Genomic DNA, 24,434 nt, shown 5'->3' with positions numbered 1-24,434 from the left:
TTACAGAAACACACACAGTTACAGAAACACACTCACAGTTACAGAAACACACACACAGTTACAGACACACTGTTACACAGTTACAGACACACACAGTTACAGAAACACACAGCTACAGAAACACACACAGTTACAGAAACACACACACATTTACAGACACACTGTTACACAGTTACAGACACACACAGTTACAGAAACACACACACAGTTACAGACACACACAGTTACAGAAACACACACAGTTACAGAAACACACACACAGTTACAGACACACTGTTACACAGTTACAGACACACACAGCTACAGAAACACACACACACAGTTACAGTTTGACCGTGTGTGACACAGTAGGAGGGGGCGGGGCAGACTCAGCACATCCGGGGCCGCGGCGCTCTCACGAGCCAACGGCTAAACCCGGAAAAAAAAGGCAAGTCGTGTGTTTCCAGACGGCTGTGACACACCGTCAGGCGTGTGTCCTCCTTTCCTGCTGCCGCAGCGCTCTGTGTAACAGGTGGTGGAGAAGTTTATCGGCCATGTTGGAGTTTAAACTGTGTCTACTGTGCTCGTTGTAGCGCTGCGGGGCGCGGGCTGTGGCCACGGGTGAGTCCTGCAGCGTGTGTGTGTGTGTGTGTGTGTGTGTGTGTGTGTGTGTCAGGTGCTGCTGAAGAAATAACCTGTTGCTCTTCATTATTAAAAAACTGTCTAAAAATACTTTTTAATCTGAAAATACTATAAAAATACAATATCTCGTGTAAACAAGTGGTGTGAGAGCATCTGTGCACACTAATAGTAAAGTGTCAACTGTCAGCTACTGACACGGTGAGTTCACAGACAATTAATGCCACTGTTTAATAATGGCCTTTCAAATGCTGATTCATGTATATATTATTATAGTGAAATATGTATTTTCAGACTGGTGGAAGGTACTGTGATGTGATCGTAGGTACAACTTCCGGTGTCTAGCTGGCTAATCATTGCAGCAGTGGTTTCTTCTAACTTCATTAACTTGTTTGTGATGGAAAGTTTTTAAGGCTACAGCAGTTGAATATTAAAGTAATGCAGTGTTTTATTGATTTTGAGTACAACTAATACAGTATACTTTTGTTTAATTAAAGCTCAATTTTAAAAACAAGTCTGATCTCCTAATAATAGTAACCTATTTCGTTTTTCTTTTTTTTTTAAGAAAAAAAATACATTTATTTATTTATTTATTTATTTGACATCTGTTAAATGAAGTAGAACAAGAAAGAAAGCGGGGAGAACATGCAAACTCCACACAGAAATAACCCAAGTGTCCACCTCTGGGGTTGAACCCAGGACCTTCTTGCTTTGACGTGAACGTGGTAATGCTAAACCACTAATCCACCGTGTGCCTGATAATGAGGAGATGTGATCTATGGAAAATATGATGTGATCCCAAAAGATAAATTATGTCATAGAAAAATAGTTAATATGGTCAATTACATTATCGCAATTGTTTTTAATAATATGTTATTACTTTAATAATATGTTATTAGAATTGTAATAATAATAATAATAATAATAATAATATCCATTGGTGTTTGGGTCACGGAGGTAGCATCCTTAACAGGGAGGCCCAGACTTCCCTCTCCCATGTCACTTTGTCCAGCTCTTCCCGGGGGATCCCGACTCATGAGTCGGTTACTGTGTTGTAAATGTCAAACTATCGTACGGCTCATACTAAGTTTAACGTCAAAATGAGTTTGTAGTGCGTTCACATTAGATGGTATGGAAAGATATGATAAGATCACCTTTATTAGTCCTATAAGGGGAAATGTGCACAGTTTCAGCAGCAGGTTAATAAAATAAAAACAGAAAGATTGAGTACGTGAGAAATACCCAGATGTATACTACATGGGGACATTTTTTAAGTATGCACGGTGGGCCAGGTCACAATACTCACACTACACCCTACGCTCCTCTACGAAGTGTGCACTTATTAGAAGCGCACAAAGGGTTTGCGTGCGCAGGTTACAAGTGTGCAAAAATTGCAGAATTGGGACAATGCGGTTTACGTCATCGACTTCCGGCTGCCCAGGTTTCTGCTCCACTACTTTACAAGCACATCTCTCTGAACATGATTACAATTAGTTTAATGATTAAAATGTATTTGTTATGCAGTTCGAGTGTGAACTTTGAATATAGTGACAACTCATAGATCTATTTCAAGAGTAAAATACAAATGAAATAGGGATGCATATTCTGTTCAGTTTCTTTAATGGATTAAATGGTGATCATACTGAACAATTATTGATAAAGGAGTGGTTCACAGTTTATCTTATTGTACATATAATTTTATAGTTTCTACAGGTAGCAGCAAGTCAGATTTAAGGTTTTAATGCCCAATTTTTAATGTCACAAACAAAGATAGATTTGCATATTTGATTTAAGATTTGTCAACATTCCATCAAGCAGAGGAATGAGGAAAATTTCAATATTCAAAAGAAAATTGTACACAACAGGAAAATTTGGAGCAAACAAAAGTGTACGAATTCAGCCAAAAACTGCAGCTTAAACGTCATAAAAAGATACACTTCATGCACTCATCATTTGAAAAAATAGAAAAAAGCCTTTATTACAGTCAGAAATATTTAAAAGTACACTAAATAAAATTGAAGGTCATTTCATCAGGCCCTGTGGGGAAAAAAGTAGTTGTTAATATGAGTTGATCCACAGTCGTTAAAAGAAATGTATATTAGTAATTTATTTGAGGTAGCTGTGTAATTTTAATTTTAAATGTAGAGTGGGTAACTAACTGGTATCTGGTAAGTTTTATGTTTTTATAGTTTAGTTTATTGTACAAGTGTAAAGTTTAAATTGGATGTTATATGAATGATTGCACAAAAAAAGTTAGGAAATTGTTTGCATAGAATGTCCGTAAATACTGGTGCATAAATCACTGTAATCAGATCATCAGATATTTATGCTTCTTTCTAAGTATCATAGCAAACCTTGATTGTATTTACACATATACAGCGTAAGAAAAGTTAAAATATTTCAATACTTACACTTAAAAGCAATTTTTTTTGGCACAGGACTCGCAGACGGATAAACAAAACCCACGTGATATCATTGACGTCGATGCAAAATCTCTACATCACAAAGAATTATGGATAACATGCTTCGGCAAAGTCTGCTTGGATGCAGGCTTCGCCGAAGTGTGGATCGGGGCGCATAGGGGGCGGTGCGAATGACCACTCTGGAAAATTGGGACACCCAAAGCACTTGCACCCTCATCGGGAACACGAAAATGAGGGGCGCGCGGGTGCAAATGCCAGTATTGGCACGGGGCCATACTCAACCGTCCCATGATGCAATGCGAGCGGAATGTAAAATCGTCCTGAGACCTGCCTCAAGCTAAAAATCATTTAAGCTAAACATCCCCTTTTCTTCCATTAGTTTTTGTTAACACTTTGCAAATAAGGCTCTTGTTTTCACCAAAGGTTTTGTAAATATTAATAAAAAAGAAAACCATAATTTAAAGCAGAACTAAGTAACTTGTGCTTAGTGCTCCCCCTAAAGGGCCCTTTTGGTTATGTCATTGTCATAAAAACTCTGCTCCACCCCACAGCTACATGACAGTCTTGCTCTTCCAAGATGGTAGCAACCGATCGCTGAAAAATCCTAATACAACAGTTACATTAAGGATGCTTTCACACATATAGTCCCATGTGAACAGTTTGAGGAAGAGAGACAAGTACAATACTTGAATGATGTGGGAGTAATACGGGAGGGAGTGTGAAAATTTGTGTGATGTGTTTGTTTGGGTGCTGACAAAGTGGCTCTGAAAATGGATGGATGGATATTTGTGTGTGTGCTGCCTGATGGAGCGCTGGGTTGCGAGTGTTTGTGCGTGCCCTTCGCCATGACGACAGTGCGTGTGACTGCTGTGTGCTGCTGCTGAGCTGTCACTGCATGGAGTTGCTCCGTTCCTCGGACAAAGGTCTTCTCTGCCTTTTTTTTTTTTGCTGGCTCCGCCATGATATAAGTTTGAGAAAAGTGAATTTGTAGGCAACCGTGAGCAGTCATGGGGCTGGTCATAATCTAGCATTAGTTTGTATTGGGCTGCTGTAAAGCAGTAAGTCTTGCCACCGGGTCGGAGGCAGGAAAGTTGCATGTGCTGTTTTCCGGCTAGAGACAGCAGGGAGAGATGAAAGACCCCCCAATCACCCCATAAACACTTGTATTAGGGACTACAAGAAGGATTTATTAAGGTGAAACAGTTACTTAAAGGCACACCGCAGACTTTCTGACCTGAAGAGTTGACCCATGTGAGTTAGTTTAAATGATTCCTCAGTGCTTGACAGTATCAATGCTCCGAGCATGGCTTCCCTCTTGAAATACCGACCATGTAAGTTTGGAGAGATGGACCGTCTTTGGCCAGGTCATGTGACCTGGAGAATGTATTACTTTCGGCAGTCACGTGACCACAGGCTTGGATATACTCATTGGGCTAATGCTTTTGCTAGTATTTTTCCGCCTGATTGACTTCTGGTCATGGCCCAGGCATGCAAAACATTTAAAACTGCTTCTCAGGAGGCTAAATTGATGCCGTCAAGACCCGGCTGACCCGCACGCCAGGTCGCCTGTCCCCCATCTACCCCAACCTCGGCCGCCGCGCCGACCCCCAGCGAAGGGGGCCGATGACGGCGGCGAGGCCAGGGAGTGGGGGGGAACGCCACCAACATGTTGAGGAGGGCCGAGCGCCGGGCCTCCGTTGGTGGGGAGTGGAGGGCGGCGGCTGCTCCTGCTCCTCCAGCCGCGGCGCGAGCCCAGCTGAGAGAGAGTCTGTCCTGCGTGTCCTGGGTCTCCCACGGGGTCTCTGGTGGTGATATCACATTTAATTTTTATTGGTACATCTGGAAAAGTAAAACACTTATATTAAGTGAACATTAGGAACACATTAATCAACCTTATACCCGAACCCACCCAACGACTAAACCTCGGGCATTAACAAACCATCAGACTGTGAGTCTCATCAGTATTATAGGCATCAGTCAGCAGGTCAGTGATTCACATGCATGCCATGTTTTTATGAATGTGCGTGTGTGTGTGGGGGTGCGTGTGTAATGTTTTGGATGTGGAGGCCTGAGCTCAGCCTCAGGCTTCAGGGGCTGTGGCTCGGCTTCAATCACGTCACATGAAAAAGCTGTTTAATCGTTTGGTTCCTTTCCTTCCTTTCGTGTGTGTGAGAACACTAAATGAAATCAGTCTTCCTGTGATGTTTCATGTGTGTCTCAGTGATATGTGACGGTGACAGCATGCCGTACGTGGACCGGCTGAACCGTGTGTGTGGATTCTTGGACATCGAGGAGAAGGAGAACAGCTGCCGCTTCCAGAGGCGATACTTTATACTGGACACGAAGGAGAACGCTCTGCTGTGGTACATGGATAACCCCCAGGTGGGTCACACACAGACACCAAACACACACACACACTAAAATCACACACGCTCCAAAAACACACAAACACCAAATACACGCACACAAAAATCACACACGCTCCAAAAACACACAAACACCAAATATACACACACCAAAACATGCACGCATGCGCACACACACCAAAAAACATACACACACACCAAAAATGCACACACACACAAACACCAAAAACACACACGCTCCAAAAACACACACACACACACAAACACCAAAAACACACACACACACACACACACACACCAAAAACACGCATGCATGCGCCACAGACCAAAAACACACAAACACCAAAAAACATACACAAACACACACGCACGTATACACACACCAAATTCACACATACGCTCCAAACACACAAACACCAAAAACACACACACACAAAAAAAAACACAGAGTTGACCAGCAGGAGCCACTTAACCCTGGACTCTGATCCAGTGACGTGTTTGTGTTTGCGTGTGTTTGTGTGTGTGTTTGCATGCAGAACCTTGCTAGTGGAGCAAGCTTCGTGGGCCGGCTGCGATTAACCTACATCTCTAAGGTAAACCGCCCACTCTCCTCCCAGCTCATTTCCTTCATTGTGAGAATGATTCAGGACTTTACAGTCACACGCTCCATCTGAGCGTTATCTGCAGCTCAGAACTCAGACTGAGAAGTTTTCCAGATGTTGGAGTTGTGCTGAGCTGACTGAAGATAATAACATTTGGCTTTAGAGCATTGTAGATCTCACGGCTCCTCCCCTGTTAGAGAGAAAGATCTCCTCAAGTTTTTCTCTTTTACTTGTCTTTGTTTTTCTGCTAACATTTTGTTTGCTTTTCTTCTTTTGTTTGCAAACTCAACTTATTATTTGCTGTCAGTGACAGGCTTTATGTTTGGAGAGTTAAATGTCATTGTTGTATTACATATAAGACATTTTTAACATAATCTTCTTCAGGATTCTCGCCAGCGTCGCGGCCTCCTACGGTGAAGGAGTTTTTTTCCTTTTTTAATAGGTACCGTTGTAATAATTGTCGCACACTTTGACTTCCAGGTGTACCCGTGTTGTTTTAACATCTTTTTAATCTGCATAACCCAGAAACACATACATTAGCTGCTCCGTCTATTTAATACAGGCGATTTGCTCAGATGCTCCCATCTTTACCTGAGGACCCCTGCAACCACTTAGCTGCCCCTGATGTTGCCTGTGTGCATCCTCTTGCAGCTTGGCGTAGCGGCTTATGAAGCTTCTCGTCATGTTTATAACTCACAACAGATCATGCGACATGCACACACCTGGATATGAATACCATCGGGTTGAAACATGTTCGGGCTTAGAAAGGCATCGGCTTCATTCAGGTTTGACGGGTTCGGGTCGTGTTCTGTCGGGCTTTGGTCTTCTTTTTTTGGCCCGATTAAAGCTCTACTGTGTGCATCCTCTGCTTTGTAACCCATAATCACCGCCCAATATAAACGGTGTGATTCATAATCTCAAAATGAATGAGTTGGAGGGTGTGTCCATAACATTCACAATGTTTCCCACATAGTACCCAATTTAAATTTGAAAAGCGCATCTTCAAAGGAGTCTTTTGAATAAAATATAGTGTCTCTGAGTATTTACAGGGTTTCCGCGGATCCTTAAAAAGTCTTAAAAGGCATTAAATTCATGAATCTAAAAATAATGCCTTAATTGTCATTAAAATGTCTTAATTCAGTCTTTCAAAAGTCTTACATTTTAATTAGGGATGTAACAATTAATCGTAAGGCAGTTAAAATCGATTCATAGGTATCACGGTTGATATCGATTTTCTGAAAATTGAATCGCAGTACTTTTTTTAATCCACAAGTGTAGGCGGCGGGCGGAGTCTGCTAATAATTTCTTTCTGGCCGCCTTCTACTCTTAAATATGTTAATAAAGGATTCATTACCCCTTTAGCACCGAAAGAATATCTGTAATATTACTTGAATATCTGTAAAAGTCACGTTTTTCTATTAGCTCTGTCTGCTAGCATAGCTTCTCTTCTTCACTGCAAGATATCTGCATGCCAACCGACCACTGGGTTACCAGCGCCCTCTGCTGGTCCAAACAAATGTGACGTAAATCAGTGTAATCACGTTTTGTTTTTTTTTTAAAGTCCAATTGTTAAGGCACAAAATACATTTTCAGTTGCACTTTTAAAAGAAAAAGAACTATTATGCAGTTTTGCATTGTTTATTATAGAACCAGAATTTAAATTAATAGGCTTCATTTTCATTTGTATTATTCCTTTATTTATTTCAGTCAAGATTTATTTTTAGTTAAATTGCATTGCTTTGAATTGTTTATCAAGGAATTCTTTTGACAATGAAAAATAAAAGGAAAATAGTACAGTATTTTCTAAAAAAAAATTTGTCTACAGTCCTATTTTGTAAAATAAATCGTGAGAGAATCGTATCGTGAACCCAGTATCGTGAATCGAATCGTATCGGGAGTTGAGTGAATCGTTACATCCCTAATTTTAATACATCAGTATGATTTTTATGATTGCAATTAGTCTCACATTTTCAAAATAAAATTTATAAGAAAATTGCCTGTCCAACAAAGATTTTTCTTAATGGTGTTTCTTTATGGTTTTAATTTTTTTATTGTTGTTGTGGTTTTATAGATTTCTGGCTATTTCTGTAGTCATGTTTTGTTCATGGAGTGATTTTGGTTATTTTAGTCTTATTTTTACCCTAACTCTGTCATTGATATGGCTTTTTTTCCTGTAATTAAGTTTACTGTGAAGTTGATCTTAAATTTAAATTCAAATGGCAATAAAAGTCTTGAATTGAATTGACTAAATCTGTAGGAACGCTGATTTATTAGTGGAGGACCTATACCAAGCATGAGTAATTCTCTAACTACATTCACCCTCCTACAACACTCGCACCGACTGCGCTCGCTCATGCACCTCACACGTTCTCCCTACGCTGTGAAAAATTCCTAGTAGGAACCCTGATATCAGACATTTTAATGCATCTTCTTAATAATTAACAATTACTTAATCCATAATGGTGGGTTTCCTAAAATTTTAGGGATTTTTTAAAAACTGATTCAGATTCGCAAAATCTAATCACATGTTCCTTATTCTATTTCGGATATTTCCTGAAAATTTTATCAAAATCTATCCATTCGTTTTTCAGTTAGTGTTCACAGACAAATAAATAAACGCTGGCAAAATTATAACCTCCTTCACAGAGGTAAAAAAAATAATTTTAATGCACAATTTTCTTCATGTCTGATTCTATATGTTATGAAACCAAAATCAGTCAACTGAATCCAAGCATCTAAAAAAAACCAAACAGCTCTTATTCATTCTGTGTATATTATGAGTAGTGGTGGGACTGATTTTTAAAAAATTGTCTAATTAATTAGAGACTTTATAATTAATTAATCTAAATTAATCGCCTAATGGCGCGTTCACACCAAACGCGTCAAAAGCGGCAGGTGTACATTCACAATATATGAGGGACGTGTTTCTAGGGAGCGTCGGAGGTCCCACTGCGCGTCTCGCGCCTCCTAACGACAATCCCAACGTGGCTGGAGTTGGGATTGTTGAAACTTTTGGGGCATATCGCAACGCGTCGACCAATCAGGAGCCTTCACCAACCATGACATATTCAGGATAATGAAGAAAAAAAAACACTAACCAGAAACAGATGGACAGGCGCTCTTCTGCTGCAATACAGCGCCTGTAGTTAGTGTCCTGGTAGGAGATGCGAACGCCGATGCTAGTCGGCAGGTCGTCAAACTGGGCGAGCATTTTCGATGCTGGTGACAAGCGTCAGTATTCAATGAGCACAAGCGTCCAACTACGCACGTGAGGCACGTTTGGTCTGAATGTACCATTAGAATATTTGACACGAGAAGCAACGTTTTCATCAATGAAAACAATAAATGAGCATAAACAACAACACAATTGTGTTTATTATTTTCATCACTGAAACCAAAATTAAAGCCCACGAAGCTTTTCCTGAGGTTCTCCTGTTTCTTGTGTTGTGGTCTGTGCATTAGTATTATGGGTGTACCGGGAACTCTGGAAATGAGAATGGTTCCGTGTTGTTTGTAGTGCAAAAAAACACTTTTAGTGTGTTATTTTTGTGTGAAGTCCCAGCACTAGTAATGAGTAATTTTAGTTTCTGTTGTTTTCTATATATTTTGGATATTTATTTATAATTGTCTTGTTTGTTTTTGGATTAGCTGTGTATTATTGTTGTCTTTTTTCTGCATTTGTAATTTTGTATGTTCTTGGGAGTTTTTTGTGTATTTTTGGGTTTTTGTATGTTTTTTGGAGTCATTATGCAATTTTCTGTCATTTTGTAAGTTTTTATTGTTTTGTGTGTTTTCAGTCATTTATGTGTTTTTGTTGTCATTTATTCTTTGGAGTCATTTTGTGTAATTTTGTTGTTTTGTATATTTTTCATTTTTTTTCTCCTAGTTTTCTTGTCTGTTTTTAGACTAGTTTGTGTATTTCACGAGTCATTTGTTTCTATTTTTGTTGTTTTGTAAAATTTTAAAATGATTTATTTGTAGTAGTGTGTTTTTAGAGTAATTATCTGTATTTTTGCTGATATTTTTGTGTATTTGTAATTTTGTGTGTTTTTGCTGTTTTTTGTGTCATTTTCTGCTATTTTGTGTGTGCTTGAGTCATTTTGTGCATTTTATCTTGAGGGCCCCTGGGCCATTAGTTACCCATATGTGCATATAGCTGTGTAGGGTTATTCTCTTGCCATTTCACTGTTGCACATGGACAATGTTCATTTCACCAAACAAATGGCCTTTGATTAGATGGGCTTATCTACCCAGAGCCCACGCTGTCATTTGTCTGCACCAGTCCTTCCTTGTGCGTTCTCACATTTTTTCCATGGTGGAACTTCACCTTGGTAGCAGTTTTGTCGTTCTTCAGTCGGTGGTCTCGCACACCAGCATTCACCCTGCCTGCCCTCAGCCTTTGCACTGTAATACTCCTTTAAATCTACATCTATACAGGTATGATCGACTCACATCTTGTTGCATTAAACGATGCGACAGGATGTGGGCCGCAGGCCTCGATGTTGACATGTGTGTTCATGACAGATTTTTCTTCTGCTCTGCTGCAACTGAGGCCAAAAGTTTGTGTTGATTCAGAGTTGACTGCTTTTGGGGGAGGGAGAACAAAAATATTCAGGATATATAAAATATAAAAGCCATTTTATTAAATGTAGGATCAATTTGAGAGGTTGCTGCAAAGTGATGGAATAGGCTTGAAACGGTCTGACTTTGTGTCAAGTACACATTATATAACCAACTTTTTTTCCTCCCTTGTGCTCTTTTTGCTCAGCTGTTTTTCCATTTATAGATATTAGTTTTATTCCATTACATGATAAAATAGGATATCCTCTCCTTGCAGGTGAGTGAAGCTACAACAAAGCAAAAACCCAAGACGGAGTTCTGCTTTGGTGAGTTTTTATATGGTTTGCACACGTTCATTCACACACAGTGAGATTCCGTTTGTTTGGATGTGTGTTTAAACTGTTATTCCTGCAGTCATCAACGCTGTCTCCAGACGCTACTTTCTCCAGGCCGATGATGAAATTGACCTGAGGGACTGGGTGGCTGCGCTAAATCAGGCCAGCAAGATCACAGTAAGTGCAGCACACACACACACACACACACAGTTGCTAAGGAGCGGAACATTTCTGGGAAATTTCCACAGGAACTTAAGCTCGGGAATATTTTCATTGGAATTTTTTTTTGGAACTAATTTCATGATGCTGAAATATCTTTTTTCTCTTGTTAATTCTTATGGAAAGTTCCCTACTTTGAAAATGTAGTTGAAATGTTATGTTTTTTTAATTGCATTATTTTGCATGGATGCTAATATTTATGTGTAAATATGATACCATTTTTTTCAATTACTCACAAGTTCTGGGTTATGTATAATAAATGAATCCCATGAAAAGTTTATATTTTTGAATGATACCAAGTTTTTGTTTCCTTGGAGATTTCCCGCCCCTTTGTGACTATTCACACATGAGCACAGGGAGCTGCAGCCACTAATGTCTGCACACATACTGTAATATAATTCTACATGATAAAGCTGTTGTCCTTTTTCACGTAGATCATAAAATACAAAATCTTAATGAATTTCTTGGTAATTGATAGTTTCACAAGTGGGAAATATTATTCCATGTGAAGTTACTAGTACATGCATTCGATCTGTGATGGAGGATTAACATCTTCTTTCTGCTCTGATTTACCTGCTCAGTGAAACATTGATGGGATAAGTTTTAAATGGCGAGCAGGATGTCCAATATTTTTTATGGTTTGAATGAAAAAGTGAAGTAAAAAGTATTCATATGATTACCAGGGACTAGGGGGTGTTGGAAAAAAATGATTTGGCGATATATCGTGATATTACGTTGCACGATTCTCGGATCAGTTCTCAATGCATCCATATCAATTTTTAATTGTTAATTGTTAATCATGCAGATATGTTTCAGTGCCAGACATCATTCTTCAGAGGACTACTAAGAGACCAAGCGCCCATACTACTGCTATACTATAAGTTGGTAGATTTTTAACTGGAAAGAGGTAAACTGATAATAATGCTCAATTCTTTGTCATCATTATCATGGATACCAGATTTCAACTTGTAAATGCATCCTTCAAACAAAAACTAGGTGAGAAAATACATCAAGCTAAGAAAAGTGCTACAAAATAGACAGAAAAAAAGCCACAATTACACTAATATAATGCAGCAAAAGCCACCATCTAGCATCAATTATGCAAAATTTTCTGGGGGGGGGCATGCTCCCCGACCCCCCTAGGTGTCGCGCGTCATCGGCATGCAGTGGCAGCAACTCGCCGCGAGTTTTAGCCTTCTACTATTTTTTTTAAGCCTACTACTTTTTTCTCTGGACATCTCTGCCCTTCAAACATTTAACCTGCCATTACCACCTACTCCTGCACACTTAAACTATTATGTAGTGTCTAATACAATGTAGCCCTACAGTGAAAATTGTATCTATCCTGTTGAGGAATAATACAACCCCTCGCAAAAAAGATGGAATCACGCGTCTTGGAGGATGTTCATTCAGTAGATCACAGACATGCCACAAAACTAAAGCCATACAAAATTGCAACATTCTGGCTTTAAGAAACACTAAAAGAAATCATGAAAAAAAATTGTGGTAGTCAATGACAATTGCTTTCTTAGATCAAACATAGGGAAAAAATTATAGAATCACTCAATTCTGAGGAAAAAATGATGGAATCACCCTGTAAATTTCCATTTCCAAAACTAAAACCTGCATCAGATTAAATATGCTCATTTGTCTGCAGTTAAAAAGGAGCGCTCACACTTTAGAGAGCTGTTGCACAAAGCAGATTGACATGAATCATGGCTCCAACACGAGAGATGTCAGTTGAAACAAAGGAGAGGATTATAAGGATTATCAAACTTCCTAAAGAAGGTAAATCATCACAGATGTTGCAAAAGATCTTTGGTTGTTCACAGTCAGCTGTGTCTAAAATGTGGGCCAAGTACAAACAACATAGGAAGGTTGTAAAAGGCAAGCATACTGGTAGACCAAGGAAGACATCAAAGCATCAAGACAGAAAACTTAAAGCAATATGTCTTGAAAACAGAAAATGCACAGCAAAACAAATGAGGAACAAATGGGCGAAAACTGGAGGCAGCGTCTGTGACCAAAGTGTAAGAAACCACCTAAAGGGAATGGGATTCACATACAGAAAAGCTAAATGAAAGCCATCATTAGCACCTAAACAGAAAAGAACAAGGTTACAATGGGTTCAGGAAAAGCAATCGTAGACTGTGGATGAAAGTCATTCAGTGATGAATTGTGAATCTGCATTGGGCGAGGTGATGATGCTGGAACTTTTGTTTGGTGCCGTTCCAATGAGATTTAAGAAGATGTCTGCCTGAAGAAAACATGTGCATTTCCAGTCATTGATGATATGGGGCTGCATGTCAGGTAACGGCACTGGGTAGATGGCAGTCATTACATCTTCAATAAATGTTTGTTTGTTTTTCATGATTCCATAATTTTTTCCTCAGAATTGAGTGATTCCGTAGTTTTTTTTCCTCCCTCTGTTTGATCTAAGAAAGCAAATGTTATTGACTACCACCATTTTTTGTTCTTGATTTCTTTTAGTGTTGCTTAAAACCGGAAAGTTGCCATTTTAAATGACTTCATGTCTGTGATCTACTTTTTTTTCTACAAAATTAAACGACTGAATGTACACCCTTCAAGACTGGTGATTCCATAATTTTTGCCAGTGGTTGTATATAACTAGAATAATTGCATTTCCTGAAGAAAATGCAAGTGAGGATTCATGTGCTGGCCCGTGTCATTGAAAACTGCATTAGCATTAGCCTAGCTTTACCATTCGCATTAGTAAGCATTAGCCTAACATTAGCATTACCTAGCATTAGTTAACATTAGCATTAGCACTTGCTAGGATTAGCATTAACATAGCATTAGCCCAGCATTAGCATCAACGTAGCATTAGCCTAGCATTATCTTAATATTAACATTAGTTAGTATTAATTAAAATTAACCTTAGCCTAGCATTAACATTAACATTTGCTAGCATTAATTTTAGCCTAACAGTAACATTAGCATTAGCATTATCATAACATTAGCCTAGCATTAGCATCAACATGGTATTAGCCTAACTTTAGCATTAATTCAAATGAACCTTCAGGGATAACTCTCTTGTTTCACAGCAGTAATTGAGTATAACATGGGACGTTTATTTTTGCCAATCACTCAAAAACAGCATATAGCTTATAATCCATCTGCCTCGGTCAAACACGCTCCCTCACTCCGCACACTGGTCGAGCAAGCAGCGCATTCATTTGCAGTTAAAGGGCCAAACACACACACACACACACACGCACTCTGACAACAAATGTTATGAAAATTATTCAACTCTTCCACTCCCTCACAGTCACAAGGCTGCGTTTAGGTCCTGAAACATGGTACCGTTTGGTTTTTCGTGAATCTGTATCAGGTAGTACCAAAGGAATTTGGTCGGTACCTAAAAAAACAACTTGAATTCATATGATCGGTTTTTTTAAACTCACTGATCATGTAAAGCCTTTTAGAATTGTCCCAAAACATGCTTGTGAAGAATGTCTGTGTGATAGTACAGCCTGCTTTTAAATAAAGAGAGAGGGAAAAAGGTTTAGATTGCTTTTTCTGTTATCAGAACGGGAATTCCGGGTTTTCCATTATCAAGTACAATCAGAGGCTTGTAGTTTACTTTATACAGCAGAGCTCCATGAATGTTTTTGTTTTAAATTTTATTTAACTTTAGTTTATTATTATCTTTTTCTAATTTATGTCTGTCCCACAGTCATATATTTGCACTAATATCCTATGTTGGTATTTATTTTTGTTCTTTCCCCTATCGGGATCAATAAATGTCTATTCTATTTTATTCTATTCTAATATGACTATTAGCAAGTGAATGTCATTGAGGATGTGTTCATCATGGAAGCCCTTGTTGGTTATTGGTGCTCTGCAGTGCTCAGTATCAATCAAGTGTGATAGAGGGATGGAAAAGTGGTGAACCAGGGCCAAAGTCTGCCAAGCCTGAATGACGCATGTGGGCTGTAAAAGGCTGGCACATGTGGTCTGAGATCATTGATTTTTCCTTTGTGTGGGTGGAAGCTTGAAGAAGCTTGAAAACACATGACATTGAGTAAAGAGTGAACGAGTCAACAGAGTCATTGTGCTGATGTTTGGTCAAGTTTCTACCAGTTCATCTGAATAAATATCCATCATGTAGCAAATATATAATCCAGAGATTATAGCGGAGCGTAAAAAGACATGATGATCAACATTTATAATAATGACCAATCTGATCATTGCTATTGTCATTTTTGTCATTGTCGTGAGTGTTTTTACTGTAATTGTTTTTCTCTCATTTAGATGTTTTTATGTCATTTTGTTGTTTGTGTGTTTTTGGTATTATTTGGTATATTTTCCTTTCATTTTGTGTGTGTTTTAGTGACATCTTACAGCATGTGTTTTGACTGTCATTTTGAATATTATTTTCTCTTATTTTTGTGTATTTTGGTTTTCATCTTGTGTGTTTCTCATTCTCAGTTTTTGATCTCATTTGGATTTTTGTGTGTTATTGGGTATCACTTAGTATATTTTCCTTCCTAATTTATTTTTGTCATGTTTTTACTATCATTTAGTATATTTTTCTCTCATCTTATGTGTTTTGCTGTCATTTTTGTGTATTTTGGGTGTCATATTTTGTATTTTCCCCCATTTTGTGTGTTTCTGTTGTTTAGTGTGTATCTGGTGTTTTTTTTTTTTTTTTTCCAGTTTTTTTGTCATTTGGTGTATTTTTGTTATGTTTTTAGTGTCATTCTTTGTGTATTTTGTTCTCGTTTTTTGTGTTTTGTTTTGTGTTGTTACTTTCATATAGTTTATTGTAGTTCATTTTGAGTTTTTGGTGTCATTTTGTATATTTTTTCTGTCAGTTTGTGCATTTATTTTGGGGGCTACACAAAGTCAAACTGAGGGCCCACATGTGGCCCCCGGGCCACCAGTTTCCCATGTCCAAACTAGTTGATATAGAAAATTATGACCAAAGCAGTTAAGTATTTATTTGCTCTCAAATTAGAAAAAAAAAAATTTAAATTGTTACTCCCTAAATGTGTTCTAACATTTCCAAACAGAACAACCAGCTCTACACTTACAGTATGTCTTTGCTGCACTCTGGTGATATAACTTCAACTGTTTTGTGATCAACTCGAAATCAGAAACCATAACCCAAATAAATCTCCATTGGTTTACTTTGTAGAGGTGCATTGTGGGAATTACATTCCTATATGACGTTGTCCCTCCTGCAAACAGGTGCCCAAGTCCTACAGTGCGTCTCAGCGGCCCCATGTGAGCGCAGAGATCAGTGATGGTCCCGGAGGAAGGAGGCAGCAGGCTTACAAGACTGAAATAATCGGCGGCGTGGTCGTGCATACGACTATACCGGTACGTTTACATTTGAAAGGTTAAAGAACAAGCGTTGGTGGATGAAGATGATGAAATGTTTCAGAACGACATTGAGGAGACAGAGGGCAGAGAGAGGAGGGGCCACCACAGGCCGGGCGTGCTGAGATGTGGTTATTGCGTTAAGCAAGGAAATGTGGTGAGCAACCGCTGACATGCAACAGATTAGCTGCATGTGTTCAGGCTGTGTGTGTTTGTGTGTATGTGTGAGAATCTAATGTGCTGTGTGCTGCAGAGGAAGAGCTGGAAGAGGCGCTTTTTCACATTGGACGACAGCGCAGTCAGTTACTTCAAAACGGAGATGGTGAGGAGCTGGATCAGGGGTGTCAAACTCATTTTAGTTCAGGGGCCAAATACCAAGTCGTTTGAATTTAAGTAGGCCTCGGATTTTAGGCAGGAAAATGAGCAATTTCAACATCAATGTCTTCAAGTTTGTTCTTTACACAGCGTATAAATTGTACATAAATTATGTAAGGCACCAACAATATTCAAGCAATAAATGACAGATATCAGTCCCTGCTGGATTTTCTCTTTTAAATTTCATTGATTTTGTGACCAATTTTTATTTAATTTTTTGAAATTATGTGATATAATTTCAGGGAAGTTGAGTTATTTGAACAATTTGAGGTTTAAAATGACTGCAGTCATGAGAAAAAAGCATGGAGCTTCATTGATGGATTTAGATATATGAGCTGATTTATAGAACTTTCTCCTGTGGGCCGAATTTGATGGTCCAAAGGGCCAGATTTGGCCCCCGGACCTTGAGTTTGACACGTGTGCTCGACCATCAAAGTGGCTGCTGTTTTGTGTCTAACGTCTGGGTGTCTCTTAAAATGTCCCAGGAAAAGGATCCACTTCGAACCATTCCACTGAGGGACATTCAGAAGGTCCATGAATGTCTGGTTAAATCAGGGTGAGTCAAACAGCATCACAATAAACAACTCTAGTGATATGAAGCTGGATTAGCCTCAGTGGACACTCTCCATGTTTGCAGCCAAACGTTGTAAACTGTTTTGTGTATTAAAATACATTTCAGCACTTAGTCCAGAATATTCCAGAGAAGTGGAAACAGTGCAAAATAGTTATAATATCTGTGGCACGAAATAAACAGAGCAACTGATGAAGCTGATGAATATAGTTTGAAATAGTCTTTATACATAGCAGTATCATAAGTTGGGTCAGACAATTCTATCTGTAGCCCCGCCCACATCCTCTACCACAGAGAGTGGTAGAGTGGTTATCCACTGACTTTGTTCATTTGTCACTCATGAACCCTGAACCCTGTCATCTCGAGTGTGGGAGTAAAACTTCCTGCTCGGAGCGTGTTGCAGCTAGCACTGTCTGACTGTCCGTGCTAGCTGCTACATGTTTAGCATTAAAGTGATGGCAGAGGCTGCAAAGCTCCAGTGAGTTGCAAACTATTTTTTGCACAATTTGCACAGAACTGGGCTTTTTTTTTCCATCTGGTGTTATTATTCAAACTAAAATGAATGCCCACGAAACACAGCAACGACTGGATGCTACATGCCCAGGACTTGTAGCATTTTTTTCATGTATACTTCAGATGTTCATGCCTACTCCACCAGGCATTGCAGAGATTTGCATCTGCCCTTCTGTAGAACTTCAGCCAGACAAAATACTCTCAAATATAGAGGACCTTCACTCTGGAATCATTTATCTCTTGTTTTAAAGACTATATCTACTTTTGACTCATTTAAAATACAGCTAAAAAAATGTTAATACACAAGTAATCTTTAAATATGTGTATATATTTTTAAAATATTGGCCTACCTGTTCATGCCTGTTTTTGTTTAAACTGACTTTGGGGAGGTGGTCTTATAAGACCTCAAATGATCTTCTCACTCTCTCCTGCACAGTTATGTTCTTTTAACCACTGCATACATTTTGTCTTATTTGTGCAAATAAAATGGAAAGAAATGAAAATGAAATGATTCTAGTTTTTTTAGATATGAAAAAAGGCCATATTGCCCAACCCTACTTCTCACGTCACTGTTGGCCCCGCCCCTCCTATAATCCTGTTACTCTGTGGTGAGTAGGTTTAGGTTAATCGTGAATAGAGTTGTATAGTGAGTATTGAGTAGCTAGTTAGCATCGCATAGATTACTATTTGGAGATTTAAATGTTTAGTATAGAGTGGGCGTGTCTTAACTGCACTTGAGAACCTTTTTGTCGGCTCGTACAAATCTCTAACATGTATTTCCTTCCTGTTTTAGTCGTATTAGAAAGCATGAATGATAGCAGTTTTGGGGTGGCTGTTTTTTTTTTTAGCACAAATATCATGGAAGTTGATCATGTTGGAAAGGTCAAAGGTGACCTCTTGGATTCAGATTAGGTATCTGTGAAAGCCCTAACCTGGAATTCTTTGAAATTTGAAATTTTTTTGTTAATATTTAATGCCTTCCATTGTTCCTTTCAGGGTTTAGCCATTTCCACGTACTTTACACTTTTACAGTTTGTTTTTCTTTTATTGTTGTTCCCTGTTTAGATACTTTACTGGTTGTTAAACTTCTTGAAATCTTAGCAAACATGTTAAATAGGGTTAACAGTCAACTACTGTTGTTAGTTTTACATTTTCCATGCTTCAGATTATTTACGAAAACAGGACATAACTGTGAAATCACATAAGATTACTTTGCGAGAGCGACTTCAACCACAATGCTAACCCTTCAGCCAATCATTGATCAGAAAAAATCCCATGGAAATGTATGACATGCTCCCAAAACATTATTTGTGAAACCTTTAATTACCTCCAACCAGAGAATCATCCTCACAATTTCCACAAAATCCTGCGCCGCCATGTGATTATTCAGTGTTCCCGCGGTGGAGATCCTTAAAAAGTCTTAAAAGGCATTAAATTAATTAATCTAAAATGTATAATTTACCGTAACATTGCACAATCACGACAGCGGAACCAACTGCATAACAGTGGTTGCAGTGGGATTTTCAACAACATGGGAAAAAGTAAATTTAAACAAAAATTGTCTGTTCAAAGATTTTTCTTAATGGTTTTTTATTTTTTGTTATATAGATTTCTGGTTCATTTTGTGTTTTCAGAGTGATTTTGATTATTTTAGTCTGTCTTATTTGTGTAATTTGCTGTCATTTTGTGTATTTTTGGGATTTTATTTTGGGGGCCGCCAGTTGTATGTGTGCAGTAGACATTGGAAAACTTTTACCCTGAACCTAGGGCTTGGCAATTTTGCCTAAAAAAAAAATTTCCGATTTTTTTTAAAGAAAAATTCAAGTTTTGATTCGATTTCTGATTATTATTTTTTTAATGCGCTTAAAAATAACTGCAGACATCAGATATATTGTTAAAAGTGCAACGTTGTTGCTGTGATTGTCCTCGAGAGTTAAAATTCATAGAACAATTCCAAAATAAAAAGTAAATGAGACTCTGTCATTCAACAATTTCAAGCTTTAACTCGAGTTTAAGCAGAAGTGCAACAGCAACTTCACAGTAGCTTCAATTTTCTGATTAAGAAATCAGACAACTATATATTTTATAACATATAACATTACAATTAAAAAATAATAAACTCTTCTCTTAGCATCTCAGCATAGTGCGAATAAAAAATTAAACATGTGGGGCACATATAGCCTACTCATAGGGCAAACACATGTAAACAAAGAGGGGACTGGCTCATATCGCGCTACATAACCCACAAGGATGGAACACGGAAATGTCCGAAAAAACTGTGGTGGGGAAAAAATATATATATATATTATTTTTAAACTCGAATTTGCAAAATATCTACAAATTCAATAAATCAATTAAATCGATTTTTTTGCCCAGCCTTATCTAAACTTATGTAATTGAAGTGTTTTTCTAATTGTGTTTATTGTGAAGTTGATCTTAAATTTAATTTCAAATGGCAATAAAAAGTCTTAAAAAGTCTTGAATTTAATCTGACCGAAGCTGTAGGAACCCTCTATATACTGTAGGTTTTAGATGACTTACAAAAACAGGACATTACTCTTAAATTACGTTGTGAGAGCGACGTCAACCACGCTGCTAATCCTTAGCCACTCGTTAAACAGGAAAAATCACATGGAAATGTAGGACATTGTCTCAAAACGTTTGTGAAACCCTACATTTTCTCCAACCAGAGCATCACCCTCACAATTTCCACAAAATCCTGCGCTGCCATGTCATGATGTGTCACCAGATAAACTCATCACCAGTTCAGCTAATACACCATCAGCTTTGTACCGGAGCCTTTTCACATTTGATTGCAGTCACAATAATCTGAACTGTTCTCTGAATGTGTTCTCATTAAATGTGAATAAACAAGGAGAGCAAAGCTCATGTTTGGTTTCCTTCTGCCTGTCAGGGACCTCCTGCTGAGAGACAATCTGTTTGAGATCATCACAGGCTCCAGAACCTTCTACATTCAGGTAAACTTTCTTTAACACGCCACGTTTTAAAACATTTACTGCAGCACATTTCAAGGCCTGCTCATGTGTTCAGCTCGAAGTTCAGCAGTGAAATCCAGATGTTTGTGCTCATTGCTCTGCTGCTGATGTGCAGCCACAGTATTTAGTTTGGGAAACGGCCGACTCAGAGGAGAGGAAAAAGAGAGACGAGCTGCAAGCAGGCGTGCTTTAATGTTGGTCAGCATCAGAGACGGGCCACTGTTATCACAGCAGAGCCACAAAAAGAGACTAGCACCAGCAACACAGTTGATAGTCACCAGTCTATTTGGATTCTACTTGGATTGTAACAACGCAAAACAAAAGCATGCTTTTTAGAAGCTGGAACGACCACTGACTTCATGAAAACAGGAAAACTGCTGCTAGAAATCACATTGGACACTTAAACAGTCCTTTGTGTGCACCGTCCTAGGTCAGGACACAGAATCTGCTCTGTGTGCGGCGTGCTTCAGTTATCTAAAGATGTCTAAAATTAAAGGGATCCTCCACTGTTTTTTACAAATGTGGCCTAAAAATTTTTGAAATGTACTTGTTGGAAGATCTTTGCCTAACAAAACACATTATTATGCACCCTATTAATTTGATTGCCTTTTAAAAACGGGAGCCTGTGTTCCACCATTTTGAAATCATGCGATTGATGATGTCACACGGCCCCACTGCCTGTAAAACTGCCCATTGTTTTTCATTGGAATGAAGCATTCGACCTGCTTTTTAGATCATTTAGCAGCTTTTTTAGTCAAAATGACAATTTGTACTGCTTTTGGTTGATCTAAAAAACCAGGAAAAGGTAAAGATGCCGATGTAACCCTCTTTTGTTTACCAAGAGGATGAAAACAGTTGTGACCCAAAAAAAATAATCTGTGACGGCCGGCGGCGACAAATTCCAACTCTGCGGTTTTGTAGTAGACAATGAAGCAGAGAAGAAGAGCTTTCCTAAGGACCCTTTACTCCCCCGTTAAACAGTGCATGCTCATGCTCCGATGGCTGAAGTTGAGGATATAGGTTTTTATTGGCATCTTTAACTTTTCCTGCTAAAGTGGTCCATTTTTAAAAGTTAATAAAATGAAAATGATGCATAACAGGCTTGGGGTCAATTATAATTGCAATCCTGCAAATGATAGTTAATTACAATTACGATGTCATTGTAAATAAATTGTAATTGAGTTTAGATAATTGACTTGTAATTGTAAGTTCCATGAAAGTTGTATTACAAAAATAGTTAATTACAATTTAATGCAAAACTGGGGAATCATGTTACAGTTGTATGTACTGTACATTCTACACATATGTGGTTAACAAATATTAAAATATGTTTCATATCAAGCTTTCCCACATTTTACCATTAAGAAAAATGAAATCAAGGAGTATAGTGAGACAAAAAAAGACTCAGATGACCACACCATAGATATTAAAACCTATATTTTTATTGATTAGGAAGCCTAATAGGAAATAGATTAGATGATAGATATGTGTTATTAGTGTATTTTACAGCTGATTTAGGACCCGTTATCATCAGAGATGCTAACAGAAAGCTAACACAAGAGTAAGGTTAATTGAAAAAAATGCTGGTCACTGTAATCGTAACTGAATTGTAATTGAAAATGTAATTGTAACTGAGAAATGTAATTGACCCCAAGCCTGGTGTATAATAATGCGTTTTGTCATATCTTCTAGTAAATAGTCCACATTTGTAAAAACAGTGGAGGATCCATTTAAAGGTTCTGGTCCTTAAACCTCTGTTTAATGTCTTCTTTAGACAGACTCTCCTGAGGAGATGAGAGGTTGGATCAGGGACATCGAGGTGAAGATCCAGGACTTCAGGGGCCCTCCTAAGGTAAACATCTTCATCTGTAGCTTCTTTTGTGTCCAAACTGTGGATTCTGACTCTTGTCCCCACTTTCAGGGCGGTTCCTTCAAGCGTTCCTCTCCTCTCTATCGAAGCCACAACGCTCTGTCTGCGTCGCGAGGTCAGAGCCGTGATGAGAGGAGACCAGGTCTGGTCAAGTCCTGCTCCGTGGCTCCGAGCTGGCAGCCCTGGAGCGCGGGGGCCCCGGGGCCATCGTGCGATCCCTCTTTGGATGTGGAGGATGACGACGTGTTTAGTTCCGTTCCCGCTCAACCCTCTCTGTCCTCCTCCTCCACCTCTTCCTCCACCTCCTCCTCCTCTAACTCCCTGTCCAACCCTCCTCTTCCTCCTCCGCCCAGTAGCGGACTGGGCCTCCTCGCTGCCTCGGCGGAGGCGGCGAGCGGCCGTCGGAGGCACCGCTCCCAGCCTCAGCCTCCCTCAGGCTCTACATTCCCCTTTAGCCTGGACGACGACGGCATCCGAACCACCGACGTCTAGTTCACCTCCTCGCTCCAATAACGTTGCAGAGAGAATGTGACTCGTTTAGCTAGAATTACATAATAGGTGAACAGCGCCCCCTGCTGCTGATGCAGCGCTTTTGCACACAAAGGGTTGATATTCAACAGACTGTGAAACGAGGAAGTGTGTTTGGAACTTTTTCTCAAAACTTGAATACCCGTTGATTGTTTCTGCGATTTAAAAAACTAAAGATGGCACATGTTATCACCTCGATGCACTCGGCTCCAAATGAACTTTGTCCCCGTCACCTCTCACTGATAGTATTCACAACACAAGTGGCATTTGATTTCATAGACACAGATTTTCATTCATTTAGTTATTTCACCGTCAAAAATGAGTATGAGGTTTTTCTTCCATCAGAGCAGTGTTTTTAACATGTTGATTTTACATTCATTTAGAGGTAAAACTAATAACAAGCATTCTAAAGTGGAGTTTGCATTGAACGTGAGCCTTTATAGGAATCCTCCACTGTTACTACAAATCTGGCCTTTTTAGAAGATCTATGCCTAACAAAACACATTATTTCGCACCATATTTGTTTTATTAACTTTTTAAAAATGGGACTACTTAACAGTTTTAGAGCCTATGTTCCACCAGCTTGAAATCACGTGATTGATGATGTCACACGGCCCCACTGCCTGTAAACATCCCATTGTTTACCTATTTGAGTGAAACATTCAGCCTGTTTTCGTAAATCACTGACTGTTGAAGAAACAAAAACCCTGAGGATTGAAGTCCTTCAAGATCCTCATATACTCGCTAACTTCAGCCACCAGAGCGTGTCAGCGCACTGTTTAAGGGAGAATAAAGGAGAGTGCCTCTTCTCTGCTTCATTGTCTACTACCAAACCACAGAGTTGGAACTGTCGCCCCTAATGCTCATAGATTATTTTTCGGGTCACAACTTTTTTTTTAATCTTCTTCTGGTAAACAAAAGGTTTACAATGACATATTTAACTTTATTAATTATTTAGATGTTGTTAGTTTGACTGAAAAAGCTGCTAAATGATCTAAAAATCAGGCTGAATGCTTCACTCCAATAGGAGACAATGGGATGTTTACATGCAGTGGGGCCTTGTGACATCATCCATCACGTGATTTCAAGATGGCGGAGCACAGGCTCTAAAA

At 38.8% G+C, this 24,434-nt stretch overlaps 1 protein-coding gene across 2 annotated transcripts; it reads left to right on the top strand.

The window, feature by feature from the left end:
- The first annotated feature begins 365 nt into the window (after nt 1-365).
- Nucleotides 366-24,382, top strand: plekha2 (pleckstrin homology domain containing A2). Of its 2 annotated transcripts, XM_028458389.1 has the most exons (12): nt 366-600; nt 5,263-5,423; nt 5,944-6,000; nt 10,847-10,895; nt 10,984-11,081; nt 16,338-16,469; nt 16,534-16,626; nt 16,723-16,791; nt 17,330-17,400; nt 20,843-20,906; nt 22,699-22,776; nt 22,846-24,382. In XM_028458389.1, the coding sequence occupies exons 2-12, from the start codon at nt 5,283-5,285 to the stop codon at nt 23,284-23,286; spliced, it is 1,293 nt and encodes a 430-aa protein (XP_028314190.1). In that variant the 5' UTR covers nt 366-600; nt 5,263-5,282; the 3' UTR covers nt 23,287-24,382. The 2 variants fall into 2 exon arrangements, with proteins under 2 accessions (XP_028314190.1, XP_028314191.1); XM_028458390.1 differs by lacking the exon at nt 5,944-6,000.
- Nucleotides 24,383-24,434: the final 52 nt, after the last annotated feature.

This window comes from Gouania willdenowi, chromosome 9 (assembly GCF_900634775.1).
Source record: "Gouania willdenowi chromosome 9, fGouWil2.1, whole genome shotgun sequence".
Taxonomy (NCBI): domain Eukaryota; kingdom Metazoa; phylum Chordata; class Actinopteri; order Blenniiformes; family Gobiesocidae; genus Gouania; species Gouania willdenowi.
The sequence above is the reverse complement of the archived record's forward strand: the minus strand, read 5'-3'. Positions and strand labels throughout refer to the sequence as shown.